General features: G+C 37.7%; 1 protein-coding gene across 1 annotated transcript in view; it reads left to right on the forward strand.

Annotated features, from left to right (window-relative positions):
- The first annotated feature begins 14,464 nt into the window (after positions 1-14,464).
- HSD17B11 (hydroxysteroid 17-beta dehydrogenase 11) overlaps positions 14,465-22,479 on the forward strand; it is a 31,911-nt gene continuing 23,896 nt past the window's right edge. The window contains exons 1-3 of the mRNA XM_036763123.1: positions 14,465-14,799; positions 17,818-17,925; positions 21,593-21,724. Coding sequence (XP_036619018.1) covers positions 14,590-14,799; positions 17,818-17,925; positions 21,593-21,724 — 450 coding nt within the window. The 5' untranslated portion in view covers positions 14,465-14,589. The remainder of the gene's footprint in view (positions 14,800-17,817; positions 17,926-21,592; positions 21,725-22,479) is intronic.

Here is a 22,479-nt window from a genome sequence, read left to right on the forward strand (position 1 = left end):
GGAAAGACAGCTCAGTGCTCTCTTAGCACCTGCCTATTTATATTTGGTGTCAACTCTCTCTGCCATAGAGTTGACCTCAGAGGCAGGAAGGTCTACCTTCAAGTGTTACCTCTGACACAAATTAGCTGGTGTGACCCCAGATAAGTTGTTGAACCTCTTAGTGCTCTAGGCAACTCACTAGGACCATATGCTGCAAAGAAAGTACATTTTAGGTAGAGCTTTCTCATCAGAGAATTCTCTATAACAATAAAATACCTATTTCTCTTGATTCTCTATTAGCTGTTATTATTCCATCCCTTTCATTTCAAAGATAATTATCTTGAGAACACAGAAGCAAAATAAGAGTTGAACAGCTCTTCCTTTTCTGTCATTAGTTATCATCAACCTATCACCCCAGAGAAGTGGTTCTATCTTTTCCTTAATTCCACCAAATAGTTGGTGGAATTTTTAAAAAGAAGAAAAACTTGGAAACAACAAACACGGACATGAACTTAGATTTCAAAAGATAGTGGAGGATAGAAGGGCCTATGAGGTCACAAAGAGTTGGACAAAACTGATAGACTGAATGACAATAGCCCTTGGTTTTCCTGGACAGCCTTAGCTCATTCTGAGCTTTACCACTCTTTGCACTAGTCTTACAGGAACATATCCTTTTTTTTAAAAGCCCAAGTAAATTTTGTTTCAATCAAAATAAATGTTAAATAATACTTAAAACATGAAATGAAAGATTCAGAGTCTAATATATTTTCTGGAATTAAATAGCTACACTTTGATGATAGGTTATATCATCATTATGACAAACCAGGTGATCCCTTTATGGGGTTTTAACAAGTTCCTTGGATGAATTAGAAAAAGAGTAGTGGGATCAGATGAGCAATGATAGGCCATAACACTCCTGCCCTGTGGGTGATCTTTAAAATCAGCTCAAGTGGAAATAGCTCTAATTTTTTTTAAAAAAAAAAACTGAGCTTATTGTGTTTTCTAAATAATGACATCACCTCCAAAAGGTAATTATTTTGTTTTTTCTTTACCTATGGTTATTCCCCTAACCTCCTTTTCTTGTCTTATTGCAATAGTTAACATTCCTAGAACAATATCAAATAGTAATTTTGAGAGTACATCCTTGTTTTATCCTTGATCTTATTGGGAAAATCTCTAACATTTCTCCTAACATTCTCATAAAAAATAATGCAAACCAACTTTAGAAGGATGCTAACTAGATGTCTATCATATCTAATTTTTCTAAAATTCTGTTTTAGAATTTCTAAAATTCTAAAATTTCTTGTTGATTTTTTTGGTTGGATTTGTCTAAATTTAAACAGGGTATATTGAGGTCCCCAACTATTATAATTTTGCAGTCTACTTCCTGAATTTATTTTTTTTCTTTTAAGCATTCAGTTGATGCCATTTGTTCATATTGATATTATTTCATTATCAAGGTGATTTGAGTTACTCAGCTTTTCTTTTTTTAACTATGTATATTTTTACTGTTGCTTTGAGATTATGATTGACACCCTTCCTTTAAAAATATTGCCTGATGGGGCAGCTAGGTGGCACAGTGAGTAGAGCACTGGCCCTAGAGTCAGGAGGACCTGAATTCAAAACCAGCCTCAGACACTTGACACACTTACTAGCTATGTGACCTTGGGCAAGTCACTTAACCCCAATTGCCCTGCCTTCCCCCCTCTAAAAAAAATTTAAAAAATTAAAAATATTGCCTGAGGCATAATAATTTTTGCTCTAGCTCTTCCTTTTGATTCTGGGAATCTTTGTCTTTTAAGGAGTCCCCTTTATAACCCATTTTGCTACCCTCTTCTATTTTGTAGGTGTTTATATCATTGATATTTCCAGTTGTGCTTATTAATTGTGTTTTTCCTTCTATCAGACCTTCTTATAATCTTTTCTCCCCTTGCATCCACCTCACCCACCTTTACCAAAAAACAAAACAAAAAAAAAAGAAGGTGGGGAAATGTGTTACAAATCAATACTAACCATCGGTAATTGAAGTGGTCTGATCTCACTTTCTCTGCCCTTCTTCTCCTCATACAATCCAGACCCCAATCCCTCTTTCTTATGCTTTCTTTTTCTCCTTTTGATTTGTACTTTAGGATCTGTCCTCCAAAGCTGAAGTGTGTTTTGTGTGTGGCTATTCATTCCCCAAACTTCTCTCAAATCCCTCTTTCCCCTGTCCTTACTCCCATGTATATCCCCACTGAATTTCATATATTTCTATACCAAAATCTGGGTATGTATGAAGCCCTCCTTTGTCTCGTTAGGGCAAGAGTGAGGTCCATCATATCCCTGGTCTCCCCAACCTTTATCTATGTTTGTATTCTCTTCTGGCACACATCAATTATGAGAAATGTTACACTACTTTTTCATTTCTTCCTGAGAGTATTCCTTTTTTACTGTTGTTGTTGTTCATTTTCTCTCCTTTCTTAACACTAATACATCAGAATAAAACCATATGGAGGCTTTGTGATGCAGTACAGTGGCATAATTTACCCGAAATCAACATATATCTCTGCTCTCTCTTACCTAGTCTCTAATATCTAACTTCATCTGATCACTATAGTTGGCATAATAACCTAAATATTATCAACCCCAATGGAATGACTAAGAGTAAAATGGAAAAATAGTTGCCCACCCTTAAAAAAGCCCACAATGGCCCTTCAAACACTTAAAATATTAAGCACCTGCACTGTTAGGGATCAAGGCTACGAAGATGAAGAGGAGTCCTTGTACTCAAGAACTAGGAACATGGAGAGAGGCAGCGTTTAGAGATAAGCATCGTGTAAACTAGAGAGTAATGGGAGCAAAGGAGTGTGTCTGAAAGACAGTAGACCTTTAATAAATGTTTGTAGACTCAACTCGATGGTGAGATGTAAGGTATGACTATTAGTGACTGAGGTAGTACTGAAATTATGGGAAGTGAGGAGATTGATGACCTGCTCATCAATATTGAGCAAAGGTACATAGATAATCAAGTATGACTGAAGGCAGGGCATGGTATAGGGAAGAAAACAGAGTCAGAACTCAAAAGAAAGAGAATAACCTGTAAATCAGTAGTTTATAGTGACAAGAATATGGGTAGGGAAATATAATTGGATGGGTTGAATTTCAGAGCAGTAGAGGTGACTAATGATGCCAGAGAGAGAGCCTGGAAGCAACAATGGAGAATAAGGAATAAGCAAACTACAATTTATTTGGAGGCAGTGCATCAGAGGGTCATATGGGAGCAACCAACTCTAGAAGGAGTGGCCACATATGATGTATCATTCAGAGAAAACCAGAGTTTTGTGAACTCAAGAAGATGGAATGAGTATATGGAGAAGATAGATAAGACGAAGGGGAGATTTTAAAATACTAATTTGAATAAAGGTTCCACAGGACACAGTGGAAGACGAAGGAGGAGAGGGACCAACCCTGTCATTTTCTGAGAGGAGTATACTATATACTATACTATATAGCAAATGATCATTTCTTAAGTATATTAGAGAGAAAATACTTATTCTCATCTGGACTGAACTAGATTGTTTCTGACATTCCTTCCGACTCTGAGATTCTCAGATTCTGTGCATGGAGAGGTGTAACTGAGAGATGGATAAGAGGGCAAGGAGACGCAGGAAAAGAAGAAAAAAAATGGTTATTGGCCTTCCTAGACAATGAGTTAAGTGTAGGAGCAAGAGGTGGTAGTTTGCTAGCCAGAAGATAGAGGGATTATCAAGTTTAATGGGTAGATTGTGTTGGGACAGTATCCCTAGGACCATCTTCTTCTTGTCTTTGAAAATCTACTCCCAATTCAGGTTCAGTTAATCTTGGCTCATCCCTCGCTCACTGGAAATCCCTCTTATTTCAATCCAGCCATTTAAATAGACTCAAAAGAGGAAACTTGGAAATATAGTGGACTAAGAAGTAGACTATTGTATAAAATTTTTGAAGGTTTTACAGGAAAAAATGTGATTAGAATAAGAATGGAAATCATCAAGTGAGGAAATGTCTTTGTATTATGTATCAGCTAAAAAGTCTGATGCCCGATATACACTAGAGACTTGACACAAATATGTAAGGCTAAGTTATTGCCAAATAGATAGTGGTCAAAATATGTGAACAAATAGTTTTTAAAAGAAGAATTTCAAGCCATCAACAATGATAGGAAATAATGTTGCAAATTACATATAAATAAAGGAAGTGAGAACTGTTGACTCATGAAAAACAGTTTGTCTGGGAGGGCCCCAACCTCCCTTTTCAGCTTCTTGCTGGGAATGGTATTGTGAGGGTTAACTTTCTTTATTCCTACTTCCCTACTCCTCAGTCCTCCTTCTTTATTAGGTCATTCAGAATACAATATACCTTCAACTTTACTGACCTATCTTATAGGCAGTAGGGCAGTCTTTCATTGGTATCCATCATAGTGTCTTTGTCTGACATGATAAAGGTCGCTAAGCTTTGACTGGAACATGCATACAGCCCCCTGTGTATTGCCCGCTGTGAGCATGGAGGCTGAATAGTGAGACTGTCCCTGTTAGCTGCTGTTCTCCTCCTCCCCTTTTGAGAAGCAAATTATCTCTGTGTGGGATAACACTTTTCACATGTTCTCCCTTGTACTAAGAAGTAGAACAATGAGCAGGGCAGGGGAATTTTTGCATGTTTTTCCAACAGAGATTCTCTATCCAGGACATGTAGAGAATTGATACAAATATATAAAAATAAGGCCCATCCACGGAGAGAAAGTAGTCAAGAGAATATGAACAAGGAAAAAATAATACAAGCTATCCTTAGCCATATGAAAAATGCTCCACATCATTAATGAGAGAAATGAAAATATAAACAGGGGCTGTACCTCACACCAATCATATTGGCAGCATGACATGACAAGAAAATAATTGTTTTGTGGAGCTGGAAAAGGATAGATATTAATGTACTATTCATGGAGCTATAAATCGACACACCTATTATGAAAAGCAATTTGGAATTATATGCCATAAATCAGTAAACTGTGTATACCCATTGACCCAGAAATGGTCCTGCTAATACCCCAAGGTTATCAGAGAAAGATGCCAAGGGACATGTATATAAAAATATTTGTAATAGCAATAGGTGTTCATCAATCAGAGAATGGCTGAATACATTACAAGAATATAATGGGATATTATTTCTCCATTAAAAAAATACTGAAAGGATTGATTCAGAGAAACCTGGGACAAACTAGTATGAGGTAATATATAGTGAAGTGACCGGAACTGGGAGAACAATTTATACAGTGAGTAAAACTTGCAAAGGAAAACAACTTTGAGAGATTGAAAAACTCTGATCAGTTCCACGGCCAATCACAGCTCCAGCAGCCTAATGATGAAATCATACTTCTCTCCACTTCCTGAAAGGGAGATGTTGGTCTAGAGGTATGGAATGATATGACCAATGTGTGGGTTAGTTTTGCTTGACCATACTTATAAGAGAAAGCTTTTGGAGGAGAGAGCCGAAAAAATTACAAGAGGCAAGGTAGTCCATGAATTCATACTCAGGTCCTTCATATCTATATGTGTATATATCTACATCTACATATTTCTCTATTTAAATAAAACTGTTTTATGTATTGAGATCTTATAAGCAGGAGGGCTTGAAATAGGGAGATGCTGGCTACCCTTTGGGGAAGTGAAAGTACCAGATACTGAAGTTCCCAGGTTCCACTGGAATAGACACAATAGCCAAAGTGAGGCATTCCCATAGTATACCCAGACCTTTCTTAACAAGAGAAAACTTCTTCCATAAAAATCTTACAGGAAGAAAAAGAGAAGCCAAATCCTAACAAAAGTAAATTTGCTAACAAAGTAAATGTTTGTTGGAGTACTTTCAGTTGCCCGTGTTCTTTTTAAATAGGTCAATACCACCTACAGTGAGTTGGGCAATGAGTATTTTGTTCATTTATTTTTTTCTTATAAAAAGGAGTTTTACTTGCATTCAAAATAAAAAATAAAATAAACTATGGGGTTAGTTACTAGCAAAAATTATACCTCATTTGTCAAATTCAGGAAATATTAGATATGCTCCTGAAAACAAGCCAGCATATGTGCTATATAACCTTGCAAGTCATCTTCACTCTTCAAATATTCTTCTTTGATGAGTATATAAAACTTCTTAGAAACCTGAAGTATGATAAGGAATTGTGTACTTGGCTGAAATTTAATGCTATCTCTATCTAACCTTTAACCTGATTATTTTTTAGTCCTTATCTTATTTCAATTTTATATAACTGTGTTCTTTATGAGCCTTGGATGGAATCAAATATCCTATGTGGAGTAGGAAAAGACCTTAGAGATACATAATATATATAGATATATAATGAGAATTAGCAAAACATTTCCTTATGCCCAACATCCCCCAAACAAGAAGTGTTATAAAATGAACAGGTCTATTGGACAGTCCCAGACGCAAAAGGACACGTGTTACATAACTGGATTCTGAAGAGATCAATAAATAAAATATAGTCATTTAGCAAGGGTTAAATGAGTTATAAATCTAGTTAAGATCCTCAGAGAAAACTGTCACTCATCAAAATTTAGAATTTAAGGTAATGATTTCACAAATTTCTTAATCTAGTCCTTCTTGGATTACATTCCTTATAGACACCAAATATTGAAATAATTACGTGTGCATGACAAGGGACTTCATCACTACTTTCTTCTCATTATCATTGTTTCGCAATGTGATAGAGCAAAGACTATAGTTTTACAATCATTTGTTTTCCCTAGCAGATAACAGGGAGGTCAAAGTTTCCATGGAATAGCAATAGCTTTGTAGATGCCTATATCATCACAATTGAAATAGCCAAATGCTGCCAATGTCATATTTGACAGCACCAAAAGACCTGCGTAGGCTCCTTTCATCAAGATATCTTCCCAGATATAGTCAGTGATGACCAGTCCAAAACCTCAGTATAATGGAACGTTGGCCAATGAGTATTCCACCAAAGAACTCAGACACAGATAGTTACCTGGGAACAGGTTAAAGAGCAATGTACAAAGAGCCCTCTCAGTAATCCAGTGCAAAGTTGCAGGCTTAAAGTAGAAGCTGACATTACTATACTCCTGGGCCAAGACAGTCCAGCAGAGAGACTAGGACTAACATGGGTGTGTCTTCTCAGATACTGAGGAGAAACTAATCCTTCTAGGTGCAGCGCAGAAGATTCACATGCTCCAAAGCCACTTGCTGTCACCATGTCTATCTGAAGTTCTCAAGATCACACACCAACCTAGATGTCCCTGGGCCACTCTTGCCCTACCTACAAATGCTGAGAGGAGGATTGTGGTTAGGACCAACACACAAAAGGTCATAGAATATCCCATCTCTTCCACTTTTACTCTAGCAATGATCTGGCGCAGCTAGGTTGCACAGTGGAGAGTGCACTGCATCTGAAGTCAGAAAGAACTCAGTTCAAATTCTGACTTTACTAGCTGCATAACCCTGGACAAGTCACTTAACATTTGTCAGCTTCAGCTTCCTCATTCATAAAATGGGGATAATAATAGTATCTAATTCACAGATAAAATGAGATATTTATAAACTGCCTTTGCAAAACTTGAAGTGCTATATAAATGCTAGACATTATCATAAGCAGCTTCATCATTATTATTATTTTTAAAAGGTACCAGATTGAGCAATTACCTGTAAATCCAAAGAGAAACATGAGCAAACTCCTTCATCCAGCCCAGGACCGCACCAAAAAAAAAAAAAAATCCAGAAGCTATAGGAGTTAGAAGAAGTTTTCTGCCGCAAAAGTCACCACAAGCACAGGCAAACAGATTGCTTGTCCAATATTTGTCAAGTAATGACCTGACTGGGGAAGCATTAGGAGGGCTAGAAGCCTGTAGTAGCTCCCTAACTGAGGAAGCCCCAAATGGCATGGTAACCAATGGCAGTGTCCTGAACAAAGATACCTGGACTGGGGAATGGGGTAGGAAAAAAAAGAGCTGTAACTGGACACAATGAAATTCACTAGTGCTTTGTGCACAGACACATGAGTGAATGTGGAAGCTAGTATCAGGGACCCAGAAAATGGAGATCAGGACCAATCAGGACTTTACCAGCCACATGAAGAGTAGATGAAGGGAGACAGAGCCTGGCCCTGGCACAAAGTCCCAAATTAGGAACTGATCCTGAAAATATGAGTAAACAGAACAAGATACTGAACAAAATGAAGAAATATTATAGGTCAAGAATCAATAGAACCCTTCAAAAAATAACTCCATAAAAACTAAAAGTACAACCCCCAGGGGAAAGAGTGGCTTAGCCATAGGATTTAACAGTCCCTAGAAAAAAACAAGGACTCTGGTGGAAAGAACTGAGAAGAGAATAACAGCTTAGTATGAGGTATAAAACTTTACTCAAGTAACAGATTGCTTAAAAATTAGAATGGACAAAACAAAAGTAAATGACTCTGTGAGACAACAAAAAAAATTAAAACAAAATTAATAGATTGAAAAATTTGGAGAAAATGTAAAGTATCTACTATTGAAAACACCTGACCTAGAAAATATTTCAAGGAGACATAATTTAAAAATCATTAGATTCACTGAAAATCATAACCAGAAAAGAAGCCTGGATACAATATTTTTAAAAAAAAAAATTTGAAATGAAAACCTTCTAGATTTATTAGAACTAGAAAAAAGCGAAAATGGGAAAAAATCCACCAATTGCCTTCTGAAAGAAACCCAAAATTAAAAGTCTCAGAAGCGACACTGCCCATATCTTGAATTTCTAGGTCAAAGAAAGGATGCTACAAGTATCAAGAAACAGTATCAAGAAGCCAATCAGGGTCACAAAAGACCTGGTAGCAAACACTATAAAGGAGAGAAAACCTTATGATACAATTTTCCTAAAGGCAAAAGATAAAGGCCTACAAGAATAATATACTCAGGGCAGCTAGGTGGCACAATAAGTAGAGCACTGGCTCTGGAACCAGGAGGACCTGAGTTCAAACCTGGCCTCAGACACTTGACACACTTTACTACCTGTGTGACCTTGGGAAAGTCACTTAACCCCAATTGTCCTGCCTTTCCCCTTCAAAAAAATAAAACTGAAATAATATGCTCTATAAGACAGAACATAATCCTATAAGAGAAAACATCTAGATTTAATTTATTTATTGGAATAAAAGACCTTCAGCTATTCTTGATGAAACAGCAGACCTGAGTAGAAAATTTAAAATCTAAACACAGGAGTCAAGAAAAATCTAGAAAGGTAAATTAAGTATAGGTGGGCAATTGGAAGGGGCTAACCAATAGTGATTGTGCTTACATTCAAATACTATTAGAAGTGTTCTTTCATATTCCTGATGACTTCAAGGAGCATAAGATAATAAATTTAGAGTTGAAAGGGATCTTGAAAGATCTACGGCACTTTATAGATAAGAAAACTGAGACCCGGAGAAGTGACTTTTCCAGGGCCATACAGCTCACGAGTAATTGAGCAGTCAACATTCAAAGCCAGGTCTTCCTGAACCTAAGTTGACTAGAGCTTGTTGCCTCTCAGTGATTTGCCCAGTGTCAGACAACTGGTAGGTGGCTGAGACAGGATTCAAACTCTGGTCTTCCTGACTCACAAGTCATCACTCCAATCTATTACCCCAAGCTACCTCACTGCCAAGGGTCACAGAAAGAATTAAATTAGGATTGGAGTTTTGTTTTTGTTTTCTGTGTTGGTGGCCTTGAGAGAGGGAAAGGAGAACATATGAGAGAAGAAAGAAGGAAGAAGATGGTGGAACTTAGTGTTTTTCTAAATGCAGGTAGTATGAGATGAATTTACGAAATAGAAGAGAAGGTGAGGGGGCACATCACGTGGATCTCACTCTTATCTGAACTCAACAAAGACTTGAACACACACAGAGATTGGTGTAGTGATACATTAAACTCAATGGAATCTAATTTTGATATATGCTGTTGTTTTTCTTTTCATTTACCTTGTATGTTGTATACCTGGTTCTACTTACTTCACTTTGTATTAAATCATATGTCTGTTTATGCTTCACTGTAATCTTCAAATTAATCTTTTCTCATGATGCAATAATATAACATACTCATGTCTCACAATTTCTTTGGCCATTTTTTGGAAACTATTTTCAATGATTCAAAGAAAACATTTCTTTAAAAAATCTGTACGTTTCTAGAAACAAGCTCTTTACCCATGTGAGGAGACAATATCCAGTTTTCCCAACAGTTTTTGCACTATAAAGTGAGCCCTTACCACAGAAGTTGAAGTCTTTGGGTTTATCTAACATTGCGCTACTATGGTCGTTTGCTTCTGGATCTTGTTGAGGAATCTCTCGGCTTGAGGTCCATAGAATCTCAGGGAGAATCTTGTCCTCAACCTGGATCCACAGACTGGAGGTCCATAACTTTAGAAATGAGCAGAAAAGGAAATAATAAAAAGATTTAAAGCTAGCTAGGGAGCAACTCAATGCCAAATGGCTTTCCATTTTGGCTAGGCTTTTAGTAGAACTTACAGAGCCACTAAGCAACACATTGCATCAGATAGAAATCAGGATTTCCTCATGAGGGAATGTCATTTTTTTCCTTCCTCAGTCTTATGTTCTTAATGTGTCCCACTGACTAATTTTTCTATTTTTTAACCAGCAATAAATAGTTTTAGTGACTATTGCTGTATTGTATAGTTGGAGATCTGATATTGCTAAGCTTCTTCCATATTACTGCTTTTCACTATTACTTTACATTATTCTTTTCATATATTGAGATTCCTGATCTTTTGTTCCTCAAGATGAATGCCATTACTATTTTTCCTGGTTCTATAATATAACCCTTTGGTAGTTTGATTGGTACAGCACTGAATAGTCAATTAACTTTTGTAGTATTGCCATGTTTATTACATGGGCATTGCCTAACAATGAGAAATGAATATTTCTCCATCTATTTAGGCCTGTCTTATTTTAGTAAACAGTGTTGGGAACTGGAATCCCCAATACTTTATACATTTTACAGTGTTCGTTAATAGATTTTTTCATTCTATCTCTTTCTGCTGGATTTTGTTGGTCATATATGGGAAGGCTGATAACTGGCATGGTTTATTTTATATTCTACTACTTTGCTGAAGTTATTAATTGCTTCAATTAATTTGGGGCTAATCTTTAGGATTCCCTAAGTAGATCATCATGTCATCTGCATTGACTTATTAACTAACTTCTCAATTCTGGTTTTGAGAACAGTAATCAAATACTACTCCTTGTAAGGATATCTCAATCAATTGCCCTATTATACCAATCATCATCATCGTAATTATCCTCAGCAGTAAACTTCTGGTCCTGCTCCATGCTGATTACCTGGAATATTTTCTGTGTTGTTGAGTTGTAATGTCCAACTCTTCATGACCCATTTGGGATTTTCTTGGCAGAGATACTAAAGTAGTTTGCCATTTCCTTCTCCAGCTCATTTTACAGATAAGGAACTGAGGCAAACAGGATAAAAAGACTTACCTAAGGTCATATGGCTAATAAGTATCTAATGCCAGATTTGAACTCAGGAAGATGACTCTTCCTGACTCTAGGTCCAGCACTCTATCCACTGTGCCACCTAGCTGCCCAATAGGAATTTTAAAAAGGCAAAAACATGCCATCTGCCCTCAAGGATATTTCTTCATATTTTTATTGATATCTTTTTTTTAATCAGCAACACTTTTCCTTTCCCTTCCCCCCTCCCAATATTCTGACTTCCTCCTGTTTCAACAAACTGGCTAGTAGTTGTTGTGGGGGTGAAAGACCAACACAAGCCCAACAACAAGCACGCTACCAGCACACTGCAAAAGCCCAGGTTCTTTTGATCTGCTTTACTAAGGAAAGCAACGTTAAGGGGTTGACAAGCTTACTTTAATTCACCATACAAATACCATTCACTTAGTTCAGGGGAAAAAGCCAGCACGCTGAACTTCGGAGCAAATACAAACAAATTATAAACATTGACAGACAGACCCAATACAATTCATAGTTACCAACATCTAGGTTCAGCCTGTGAGCTCATAACAAGGGCTGGCCCAGAGTCACGCTCACCACCATGGCTGTGGGTGAGAGCTCCAAAGAAGAGAAAGCCAACCCCTGGTTTTATCTCTTTTTCAGGGTCAAGGGTGAGTCACACATGCGACTCACCCATATGACCTAGAATCATCACAAAGAGGCGACTTGAACCCACGTGGTCTAAAAGCCTCCGATGTCCCAAACATGTCACTCAAACTCATGTGTAAACTAGGCCTTCCCCTGAGACAAGGAGGTCACCAAGGACTGCCAAATCTAATCAAGGAAACATAGGCCAGATTCTTCAAGGGCACTTGGTTGAACTGAGTGCTAAGAGCCCATTTTGCTTACCAACATACCTCCTCTCAGAGAGCTATCCCATATACCAAACAATATGTTTAAAGAAAGAAAAAGAAGAGGAAAAAATCAGCAAAACTTATATAATAAATTGAAAGAGTTTGAACATATGTTCAATGTACTAGAAAATCTCCCCTCTTTGCTAAGCAGGTGGGAGAGGATTCTTATATCTCTTCTTTGGAGCCATTCATATTCCATTTTATCTTTCGTAACTGCCTCAGTCCCTTGGTTAGACTATAGCCTGCTTATAGTTGTGAAATATATTTGATCTACTATTCTTCTAATTTTTTGTTGTGTAATCTTTAAAACTAAGGTTGTATTTCCATTTAGAATGAGTTATAGAATATGGAGTAAGGTGTTGATCTAAGCCTAATTTCTTTCTTTTTGGGGGGGGGGGGAGGAGGCAATTGGGGTTGGGACTTGCTTAGGATCACACAGCTAGTAAGTATCTGAGGCCAGGTTTGAACTCAAGTCCTCCTGACTCCAGAGGAGGTGCTCCCTCCACTGCTCCACCTAGCTGCCCTCTAAGCCTAATTTCTGCTACACTGCTTCCCATCCCAGCAAGATTTATCAAATAAGGAGTTCCTTCCAAATTTATGTTTTCTGGTTTATTAGATACCTGGTTATTGTGATCCATTGTTTCTCCCTTGTCTAGTCTTGTTCCCTTGATCTATTTCTCTGTGTTTTAACCAGCACCTAATGGTTTTAATGACTGCTGTTTTATTATATCATTTGAGATCTGAAGTTACCCTTTATCCCTTCCTCTTTTTATGATTTCCCTTGATAGTTTAGATCTTCTGTTTCTCCAGATGAATTTCATTCTTCTATTGAGTTATGTAAAGTAACACTTTAGTAGCTTGGAGGTAGCTAGCTGGCACAGTGGATAAAGCCCAGAGCCCACAGCCAAGAAGACCTGAGTTCAGATGACGCCTCACACACTTTCTAGCTGTGTGACCTTGGATAAGTTATTAAACCTCTGTTTGCCTCAGTTTCTAGAGATAATAATAGTACCATCTCAAAGACCTGTTGTGAGGATCAGACAAGATATTTGTACACAGTATCTGGTTCATAGTAGGTGTTAAATACATGCTAGCTATTATCATTAAGACTGGTAGTATTCTAATCTTAGCAAAGTGTCTGGCACATGGTAGATGCTTAATAAGTGTTTATTGATTGATTTACTATATCATTGAAGCCCACTCATGAACGCTGAAGATTTCTCCAAATATTAACGTTATTCTTTAAGGAATATTTTGTAATTGAATTTATGTCAACATTTTGTATGCTTCAGTAGATGGATCCTCAAGTATTTCATGCATTTTGTAATTATTTTGAATGGCATCTTCCTATCATTTCCTCTTGGATTTCATTATTATTACATAGAAATGCTGTTGGTTTTTGAAGTTTTATTTTGAGGCTCCACCACCTCTTCTATTTGGTAGGAGCAAGTACTTCATAGGGTCACAGGTGTAGAGGAGGAAGAGAGCTTCTTTTCAGAAAGGATTCTGGTGAAACCCAAAGAAGTTAAGTTACTTAGCCAGCGTCCCAGAGGGAATAAATAACAGCTTGGTTCTTTAACTCCTGGTCAATTGCATTTTCCATTTTACTACACTTCTCACTGGTTACTTGCCCTTGAAAGGACAAAATTTCTGTCCCAAAGAAATTTATTTATAGAAAACTTTAAGACGTTTTAACCTCATTTTTCTCAAAAAGCAGAACCTGTAAACTTTTAATCTACATAGACTTCACTAGTTCAGGACACGAAATCACAAGTGTTTTCTGAATAAAATGGAGATGTCAGTCATCAACCCTCAAAGAATGGTTTTCGACTCAAAATGTTTTCGGTTCGCGTTTCCTGGAACAAATGAGAAGCGGTTAATCACGACTGGAGAGAGTAAACAGCTCACAACCCAGGATGAGTTCAGAAAGCTGGAAAAAGCTGAGTGAAAACCTATTTCGGCCCCATAAACCCTACGAAAAGATCAAGGAGAGCGAGGAAGCTTGGCTCCCATTAGGACTTTGTCCCCTCCCTGGTGCTGAAAGCTGGCTAGTGAGCAATCTGTCTGCATGGTCACCCGAGCCAATTGCAGAGGACCTCACAAAACGCTGCCCTGCGGAAGGAGCGGAAGGAGCCTTCCCCTGCCTTGTTTGTTTCTCTGATTGAGGAGCTTACTAGCCCGAGGCTAGGAGAGCTAGGCGAGCTCTTCGCTGCAATAATGCACGTCTTTTTGGAACTTCTTCGGCTTCTCCCTATTCTGATTTTCTCCATCCTAGAGTCTTTCGTGAAGCTTTTTATTCCTAAGAAGAGAAAATCAGTCAGTGGAGAAACTGTACTTATTACTGGAGCTGGTCATGGAATTGGGAGACTCACTGCCTATGAATTTGCCAAACTTAAAAGCAAACTGGTTCTGTGGGATATCAATAAGGTAATAATAGCTCTACTCTGTTTTTAAACCTTTCACAGGAATGAACCTCTTACAGCATCAAAGTGAGGCAGGTATGTAGAATTATTTTTGTCGAACAGTTGGAAAAAATAAATACAGAGCAGTTAAATGTGTTTAGGGTCATGTGATAAGGAGAGAAGCCATAATTCCTAGGTCTTAATCCAGAGCTCTGCCCACCAGTAATATGACACGATTTTATTCATCTGATTTCCTCCTTTCCTTACCCCCCCCCCCGCCCAGTTCCCTGTTTCTGATCTCATTCTCTTAAATCCTTCTTCATTCCACCTTGAGAGATGCTCGTCTCGTAAGCGTCTTGCCTCAGCCTGAGAATAAAGGACTTGGTCCAAGGGTCATTAGTGTCTTTGATATAGTTCTGCTTTGCTCACAGGTGCGGTGAAGCTCGCAGTAAGATTAATTAAAATTTCATGTGCGTGTGCTTTGGGCTTTTCAGACAGTAGCTTTAGAGTCAGAGAACCTGGGTTCAACTCCCCTCCTCTGATGCTTACTGTGTGACCCTGGGCTAGTCACTTAACGTCTCTGGGCTCCTGTTTCCCCTTCTGAAGATGGTGGGAGGGATGGGGGTGTGGGTGCGCGAGGGTGGACTGGTTTCTGGAGTCCTTTAGATATCTAGATGAAACCACTGGAATCTAGTAAAATACAACAGAATGTCTTTTGAATAAATCCCTGTTTGTGATTACTGATGAAAATAAAATAGCCTTTCAAGATTATGCCCCCAAGCAGACTGAGAACATCTAATGCTACCCTTCTTTCAAATACTGCCTATTTTGTTAAATGCTTTACCGCCTGGAAGCAGTAAATGTTTGTGGGTCATACTTTCTTGTGAGTATATTGTTCCTCATGCCCTAGTGGTTTAGGGTGAGGGAGTACGGATTGACCCCACCCATCCGTACTTGTAGGTGGCTATTCAAGCATACCAAGGGGCTCTGGGTGGCACATGAAGGCCTGGGACATCACTCAACTCTTCTGAGGCCAGCCTACAGGCTAATGGGTCAGAGTATGCTAATTCCCACTTTAAAGTGGGACAGGGTGATCCAAACCAAGATTTGAGGTGATCACTAACTACCTACCTACCTACCCAACCAAAATGCATTCATCTTAGGGAATTTGTAGTTGGACTTGTTTCACTTAATATAACTATGAAGTAATGAAAACAAGTTTAGGTAGAGGTTAGTGACCTATAATGAGCTGCCTGAGACCTGATATATCATCTGATCAAACTTGCATTTTACAGAAATGGTAACTTCAGGAATGTTTAGTGAGTATTGAGGCAGCACAATAAGTCAAACTGGAATTCAAGCCCAGGTCCTCTGACTTTAGATCCATTGACCTGTCGGAAGCAGCACAATGATTATTGTCAACTAGGTCGGTGTTCACTCTTAGAAATTTAGTAAATTTTCAGTTTGTTTTTAAATAATGTCTTTTCAGGCAGGTATAAATATTTACCAAATTAACAGTATATTTTGCACTTGACAGTTCTTGAAACATCCATTCAGAAGCTTCTGTTGGACTAAATATAAACTGACTTCAACCTTAAGCAGATTATTACTTTTGAAAAGAAGTTTTAAAAATTGCTTAAATGTAAACTATCCTATGGATACTTTGTATAAACTGTTAAAAGGAAATAACAGTCCCATAAAATGATTTATTTTTTCTGAAATTGATGCAATAACTTTCTAAGGCTGATGCTGTAATCGAAATGAACTTTCTCCCATCCTGCCTTTTATAACAGAATTAGTCACATTTTGCTGTCTAAAAGATCCAAAGTATAGTCTAAAATGGCAGTTCTCAAACTTTTGGCAATAGTGAAAAACTTTACTTTAAACAAAACTTTGGGGGAACTTTTGTAGTAAAATTTTTTAAAAGATTTTATTTAGGCAACTAGGTGGCACAGCGAGAAGAGCACCGGCCCTGGAATCAGGAGGACCTGAGTTCAAATGCGGCCTCAGACACTTGACACACTAGCTGTGTGACCTTGGGCAAGTCACTTAACCCCAATTGCCCTGCCTTCCCCCCTGCAAAAAAAAACATAATAAGATTTTATTTAAATGCCTTCCACCAATGATTTCAAATAACACTGGGCTAAATTTTAAAGATATTTTTTCAAATCATGATTTTATTCTGAATCAAACGATGTTACACCCTGTGAATATCATTGTTTGCTACCAAAAAGGATCTTATATTTGGAAACATGTCTCACAAAAATTTTTCCCCTTTGACTTACATAAAAGTTGAATTCCCTGAGGGAAGGGGGTGGAATCATGAGGGTCAAAAAGAACTGAGGACAGAAAAGCTCTAAGCAGCAGAAAAAATTGCCTGTGCCCTTGGTTCTTAGCACAGTGGCTGGCACAAAGTAGGTGTTGGTTAGGAGTTAGCAAGTGTTGCTGACTGATTTAGTGATTAGAAGAGGGAGTTTACTCACAGCCCTTAAACCAGTGAAATTACATTATAGGATCAGAGATGAAGAACTTATAGGGGCCTTAGAGGTCAACTAGCCCAACCTCTTCAATTTACAGTTGAGGAAATTAAGACCACCTCCAATGGCTCCCTATGTTGACTGAACAGAACAATTGTGTGTGGGTGATAGAAATAGTAAAGTAGATGGGTTTGCAGTGTGTGCATTGCAATGTCCTTCTTTGTAGAATTCTCTGGACTACTTCAAGGAAGTTTTTATAAAATTTAAGTCATAAGCAATATATCACTTTGCTGATATATTACCAAATAAGCAATATATCACTTTGTTATGTGATTATAGGCACAGGAATGGCCAACACCCATCTTTCCAGACCATAGGTTTAGAGAAAGGCACTGAGGCTTCATATTCTCCATCTTGAATAGAGTTAATTTTTTTAAATGGTATTTTTATTTAAAATTTTTAAAGATTGCTAAATTAATTTAAATAAAATTACTAATTTAATTTTCAATTGTCAGATGTGGTAGTCATTTGAATTCTAGTCTCACCCCTTTTGTCTTTGATTACAGCATGGCATTGAGGAGACAGGTGCAGAATGCAAAAAACTGGGTGCAAGAGTTCACACCTATGTGGTAGACTGCAGTAAGAAAGAAGACATTTACGATTGTGCAAAGAAGGTAATAATTCAAGTGTAATATAGATGGATGGACCATCTAACATAGATTGACTTGCATACTTGTGACACAGATATCTGACCTGGGATCTAGCCCACCTTGTCTAGGGAGATTTCTATTTCTACATTTGTGGAGAGTCTGAGGAAGTCCATGGATATATCCCTAGTATATCTCCTACTATTAACAGGAAATTAACAGGCAAAATCTAGGACATTTTTGGCTGGGTGATCCATCACTCTCCTGTCTCCAAGAGGGGTATTAGGCTAGAATTATATCTCTATTACAGTTTATATATGTGTAGTCTAGGCGTGTAATGTTCTTTTACATTTTCAAAATAAAAGAGTTCTGAATAAAAGCCACCTTCCCTGACTGTGTACAAGGGAGCTTACTCTTGCCAGCTTTGCTCTGTCCCACAGAGCTCTGTTTACATGAGATGTATATTGAGCTATATATCAAGCAAACACACTTTTTCAAGCAAACAATGAGCAGAGATGGGAAATTATACAAATTAGGGCAGATGGCGTAATATGTAAAAGCAAATCTCTGCTCACCCAAGGAAGAACAACTTCAGTGTAGGCACAGAGAATCAGGGGATGGATTCCTCATATGTCACACACATTTAAAAGTTCAAGCTTTGTCTCTCATGCATTGCTGTCTTTCCACTTCTCTCTCTCCTTCTCGGAAGTCTCTCCGAACTGAGGCAGCATTGCTGTATCAGAGGTCTCTCAGTTAATCAACCTCCCAGAGTACAGATCTGAGAGTGGCTATTCCAGATTGAAAATCAACACCAGCAACAAACATTTGTTAAATGTTTATTATGTGTCAGGCACTAAGTTCTGGGGATAAAAATATAAGTGGAAAAAAAGATAGTCCCTGACTTCAAGGAGGTTATATTCTAATGAGGGAAAATAACACATAAAAGAAATGAAGGGAAAATATACCTAGATAGGCTCTGGCTCATTGATGGATTTTCTGGGTCAATAACCACTCAAAACCATAGCTTATGAGACCAGACCAATATGTCTCTTCACTAAAAGACCTATAGTTCAAAGCAAAGCACATTTCACTAAACTACAAATCAAAAGTGAAAGAAGTGATACAGAAGAACTCCTCCCCCATGTACATAGAGGTTCACACTAGCAGGGACACATGCATTGAGCCTGTGAAGTCAGGGAGCATGTATGGCCAAAACATTTAACAATACAGTCACTGAGATCCTCTGGAAATAGTGCAATGCTGCTTTTTTTCTGAGCTTCTCTTCCCTGGAGATATCAGGTTTTGTGTTTCACTTCTGCCAATCACTTCTGTCTCTTGGTCTTAAGCTTGTAGCCCTGAGAACCATCTAGAGTTCACTGGTCACTGCTCCCAGCCAGCTAGCTACAAAAGCTCTTAGACAGAAAGCTCTTATGTTTTTTAAAATTTAATTTTCAAGATTTTTCTTTTTTTATCGTGAATTGGACAAATACACCAAATTTAACCTTTCCAGCCTAGTACAGTACCTAGAATATGGTAGGTGCTTAATAAATTTTTGCTCATTTGACTAGCCTTAACACTAAAAACCCAAGATCTTTTGTTCCCTAGCTATGCTCATTCTTGAGAAGTTGAGTTTTTGAACCTAAATTTGAGATTTTATAATTATCCTTATTAAATTTATAATTTGAACCCAAGTTTGAGACTTTATAATTATCTCTATTCAATTTCATGTTGTCACATCTGGCCCATGCTACGTGAACCTGTCAAAGCCCTTGTAAGTCTTGATTCTGGAATAAAATATGTTAGCTATTTTGGTGTCACCTGCACATTTAGTAAGTATCTTGTGCAATTAATTTTTTTAAATAGTCAGCAGCTTTGGAACCAAGCACAGATTCTTGGGGCACTCAACTGAAGACCTCCTTCCAAATTTACATTGAACTCTTAATGACTGGTCTGTATCTGGTCCACATCTCTCTCCATGTTTTCTACAAGAATGATATGAGATATTAAAGTATCTCAAATGCTTTACTAAAATCTAAGTAAAATGCATCTACAGCATTACTTTGATCTACCAGATTTTTTATCCTTTTTTAAAAAAGGGAAAAGATAAGTCTGGCACAGTCTGCTTTTAATAAAGCTGGGCTAGTTAAATCATCCCTCCCTTTGTTGGACTTTTACTGTCTCTTTTTTTTGGGCAGGGAGAGGGCAGTTGGGGTTAAGTGACTTGCCCAAGGTCACAAAGCTAGTCTATGTGTCAAGTGTCTGAGGCCGGATTTGAACTCAGGTCCTCCTGACTGTAGGGCTGGTGCTCTACTCACTGTGCTACCTAGCTGCCCCTTTACTATCTCTTTAATGATTCATTCTAGAATTTTGCTGTCAATCAAATTCAAGTTCATTGAGTCTATTTGAATTTTATTTAAATTAATTTAGTAATTTTTAAAAACATTTTTAAATAAAAATAGCATTTAAAAAAATTTTAACTCTAGTCAGGATGTAGAATGTGAAGCCTCAGGGCCCTTCTCTAAACCTATGGTGTGAAAAGATGGGTGTTGACTCTGTCTGTGGCTATAATCACTCAGCAAAGTGATGTATTGCTTTTATATATCAGGTTTGCACACTGCATTCTCTTCTCCATTTTGATAAGTGGAGGACATTTGTCCCCCATCCCTGCAGTACCTCTCTGATTTTCCATATCTTTTGACTGTCACTGACAGTGGCTCAGCAACCCCATCCTCCAGTTTTTTTCAGTACCAAAGGACAGAGTTCATTTGGTTCAGATGACTTAAATCCATCAAGAACCACTCAGTGCTTTTCTTCCTTGTCTTTGCTGTGAACTCTCTTATAGCCATTTTCAATCTGTCCCTTCGGTGTGCAGTTTATTTTCCTTGAAAGAGAAATTGGAAGCAAACTAAAAACTGAGCACCTGACCCCTATCTCTGTTGTCATCATCCTGGCCACCCCAAGAAACCAGCCACAAGTGTCCTAGTCCCTTCTTTGTTTCTCTTCTTTCCTGTAATAAAGAAAAAAACAAAAAGCAAATTCTTTTTTTGTTGTCGTTCTCAGTTTCCCTCAACATTTTTGGCTCACTGTGAGCTGTAGGACTCCTGAAATGATTCTTATATAAACTGTGCCATATTTATATATTCATCCACTATTACCTATCCTTACTTGTATCTTCTATACACATCTTTAAATTTCTAATTTTAAAAATAATTTTTACTCCAAATTTAAACACCAAAAAATTTGAACATTTTCATATATGTATATGTGATATACATACACACACATATATATCAGAACACAAGAGGATTGTATATGAAACTATTAGTCACCATTTCACACAACTTGATTTTTTAAAAATTATATAATGCCTTTCACTCGTTATTTTCAGAACTGCCCTGATTATCTGTGTTTTCTGCTAAACTTCTTCTTTGCATTTGCCCTCTTTTTCATGGCATTACTATGGCTTATCTCCTTTCTTCTCTAAACATCTCCACCAGATTAAAACATTGCAGGGAAGTGGGGGAACCTTATAACAAATAAACATAGTTAAGCAAAATAAAAGATAATCTCATAAACCTAGTAATTTTTTACACCTGGAAGAAAATATATATTCTAGAGGTACTGTTTTGCTAATCGCTTACATCTATGTTTAATAGCTCATTAATAATATTTTCATTTACTTTATTTTTAAAAGGTGAAAGCAGAAGTAGGAGATGTTAGCATCTTAGTGAATAATGCAGGTGTAGTCTACACGGCAGATTTATTTGCTACTCAAGACCCTCAGATCGAAAAAACATTTGAAGTCAATGTTCTGGCTCACTTCTGGGTAAGTACGATTTATTTTATAAAATCATGTCTGAAGGCATTTTAGAAAGAGAACAGAATCTCATCAGGACTGAAAATCAGGGCTGAGTACATAGTCAGGCTTCCCTTCCATTCAATACGGGCACACTTTAGGAGTTCAGTATATTCCAGGCAATGTGAGCAAGCTACTTAATGGTCAGTTTCAGTAGGGACTGGAGAGATGAAAACAAGAGTAAAGAGTCCCTATCCCCCAAAACTCACATTTTATTGAAGTTTCCCTCCACCATACACACAGATGAATAAATACAAATATAGCACGGTCTTTGAGGTACTTATCTCAACTACCATTCTCATTGAGTCAGGAGCCCCCAGAACAAGGAGACCTACCTCTCCCTCTCAGGGTTCTAGGGGTATCTTTTCTAGAGACCAGCTTTCTAGTCCTGAGGCCCTACTAGTGTGCTTCCTTCCATGATGATCAGTTGAGAACCAATTTAGTCATTCAGCCTTAAGTAGCTTCCCTGCCCAGCTTGATGAATTTATTAGTTAGGCTATCAGTAACCAATAAATTGGGTCAATGACCAAAGACCCTGAGTGAGGGCTGACTGGGTTTTTAAAATCTGGGTGTGTCTTAAGTAGCTTTAAAAAATGACTATTTACTAAAGTAGTATGGTAGAAGCAGATGTTACACAATATGCTCTTCCCCCTTTTTAGTTCCACCCCACCCCCAATAAAGATAAATCTTTGGCTCTCCCATAAGTACAGAGTCCAAAGAAAACT

Source organism: Trichosurus vulpecula, chromosome 6, assembly GCF_011100635.1.
Source record: "Trichosurus vulpecula isolate mTriVul1 chromosome 6, mTriVul1.pri, whole genome shotgun sequence".
Lineage (NCBI taxonomy): Eukaryota > Metazoa > Chordata > Mammalia > Diprotodontia > Phalangeridae > Trichosurus > Trichosurus vulpecula.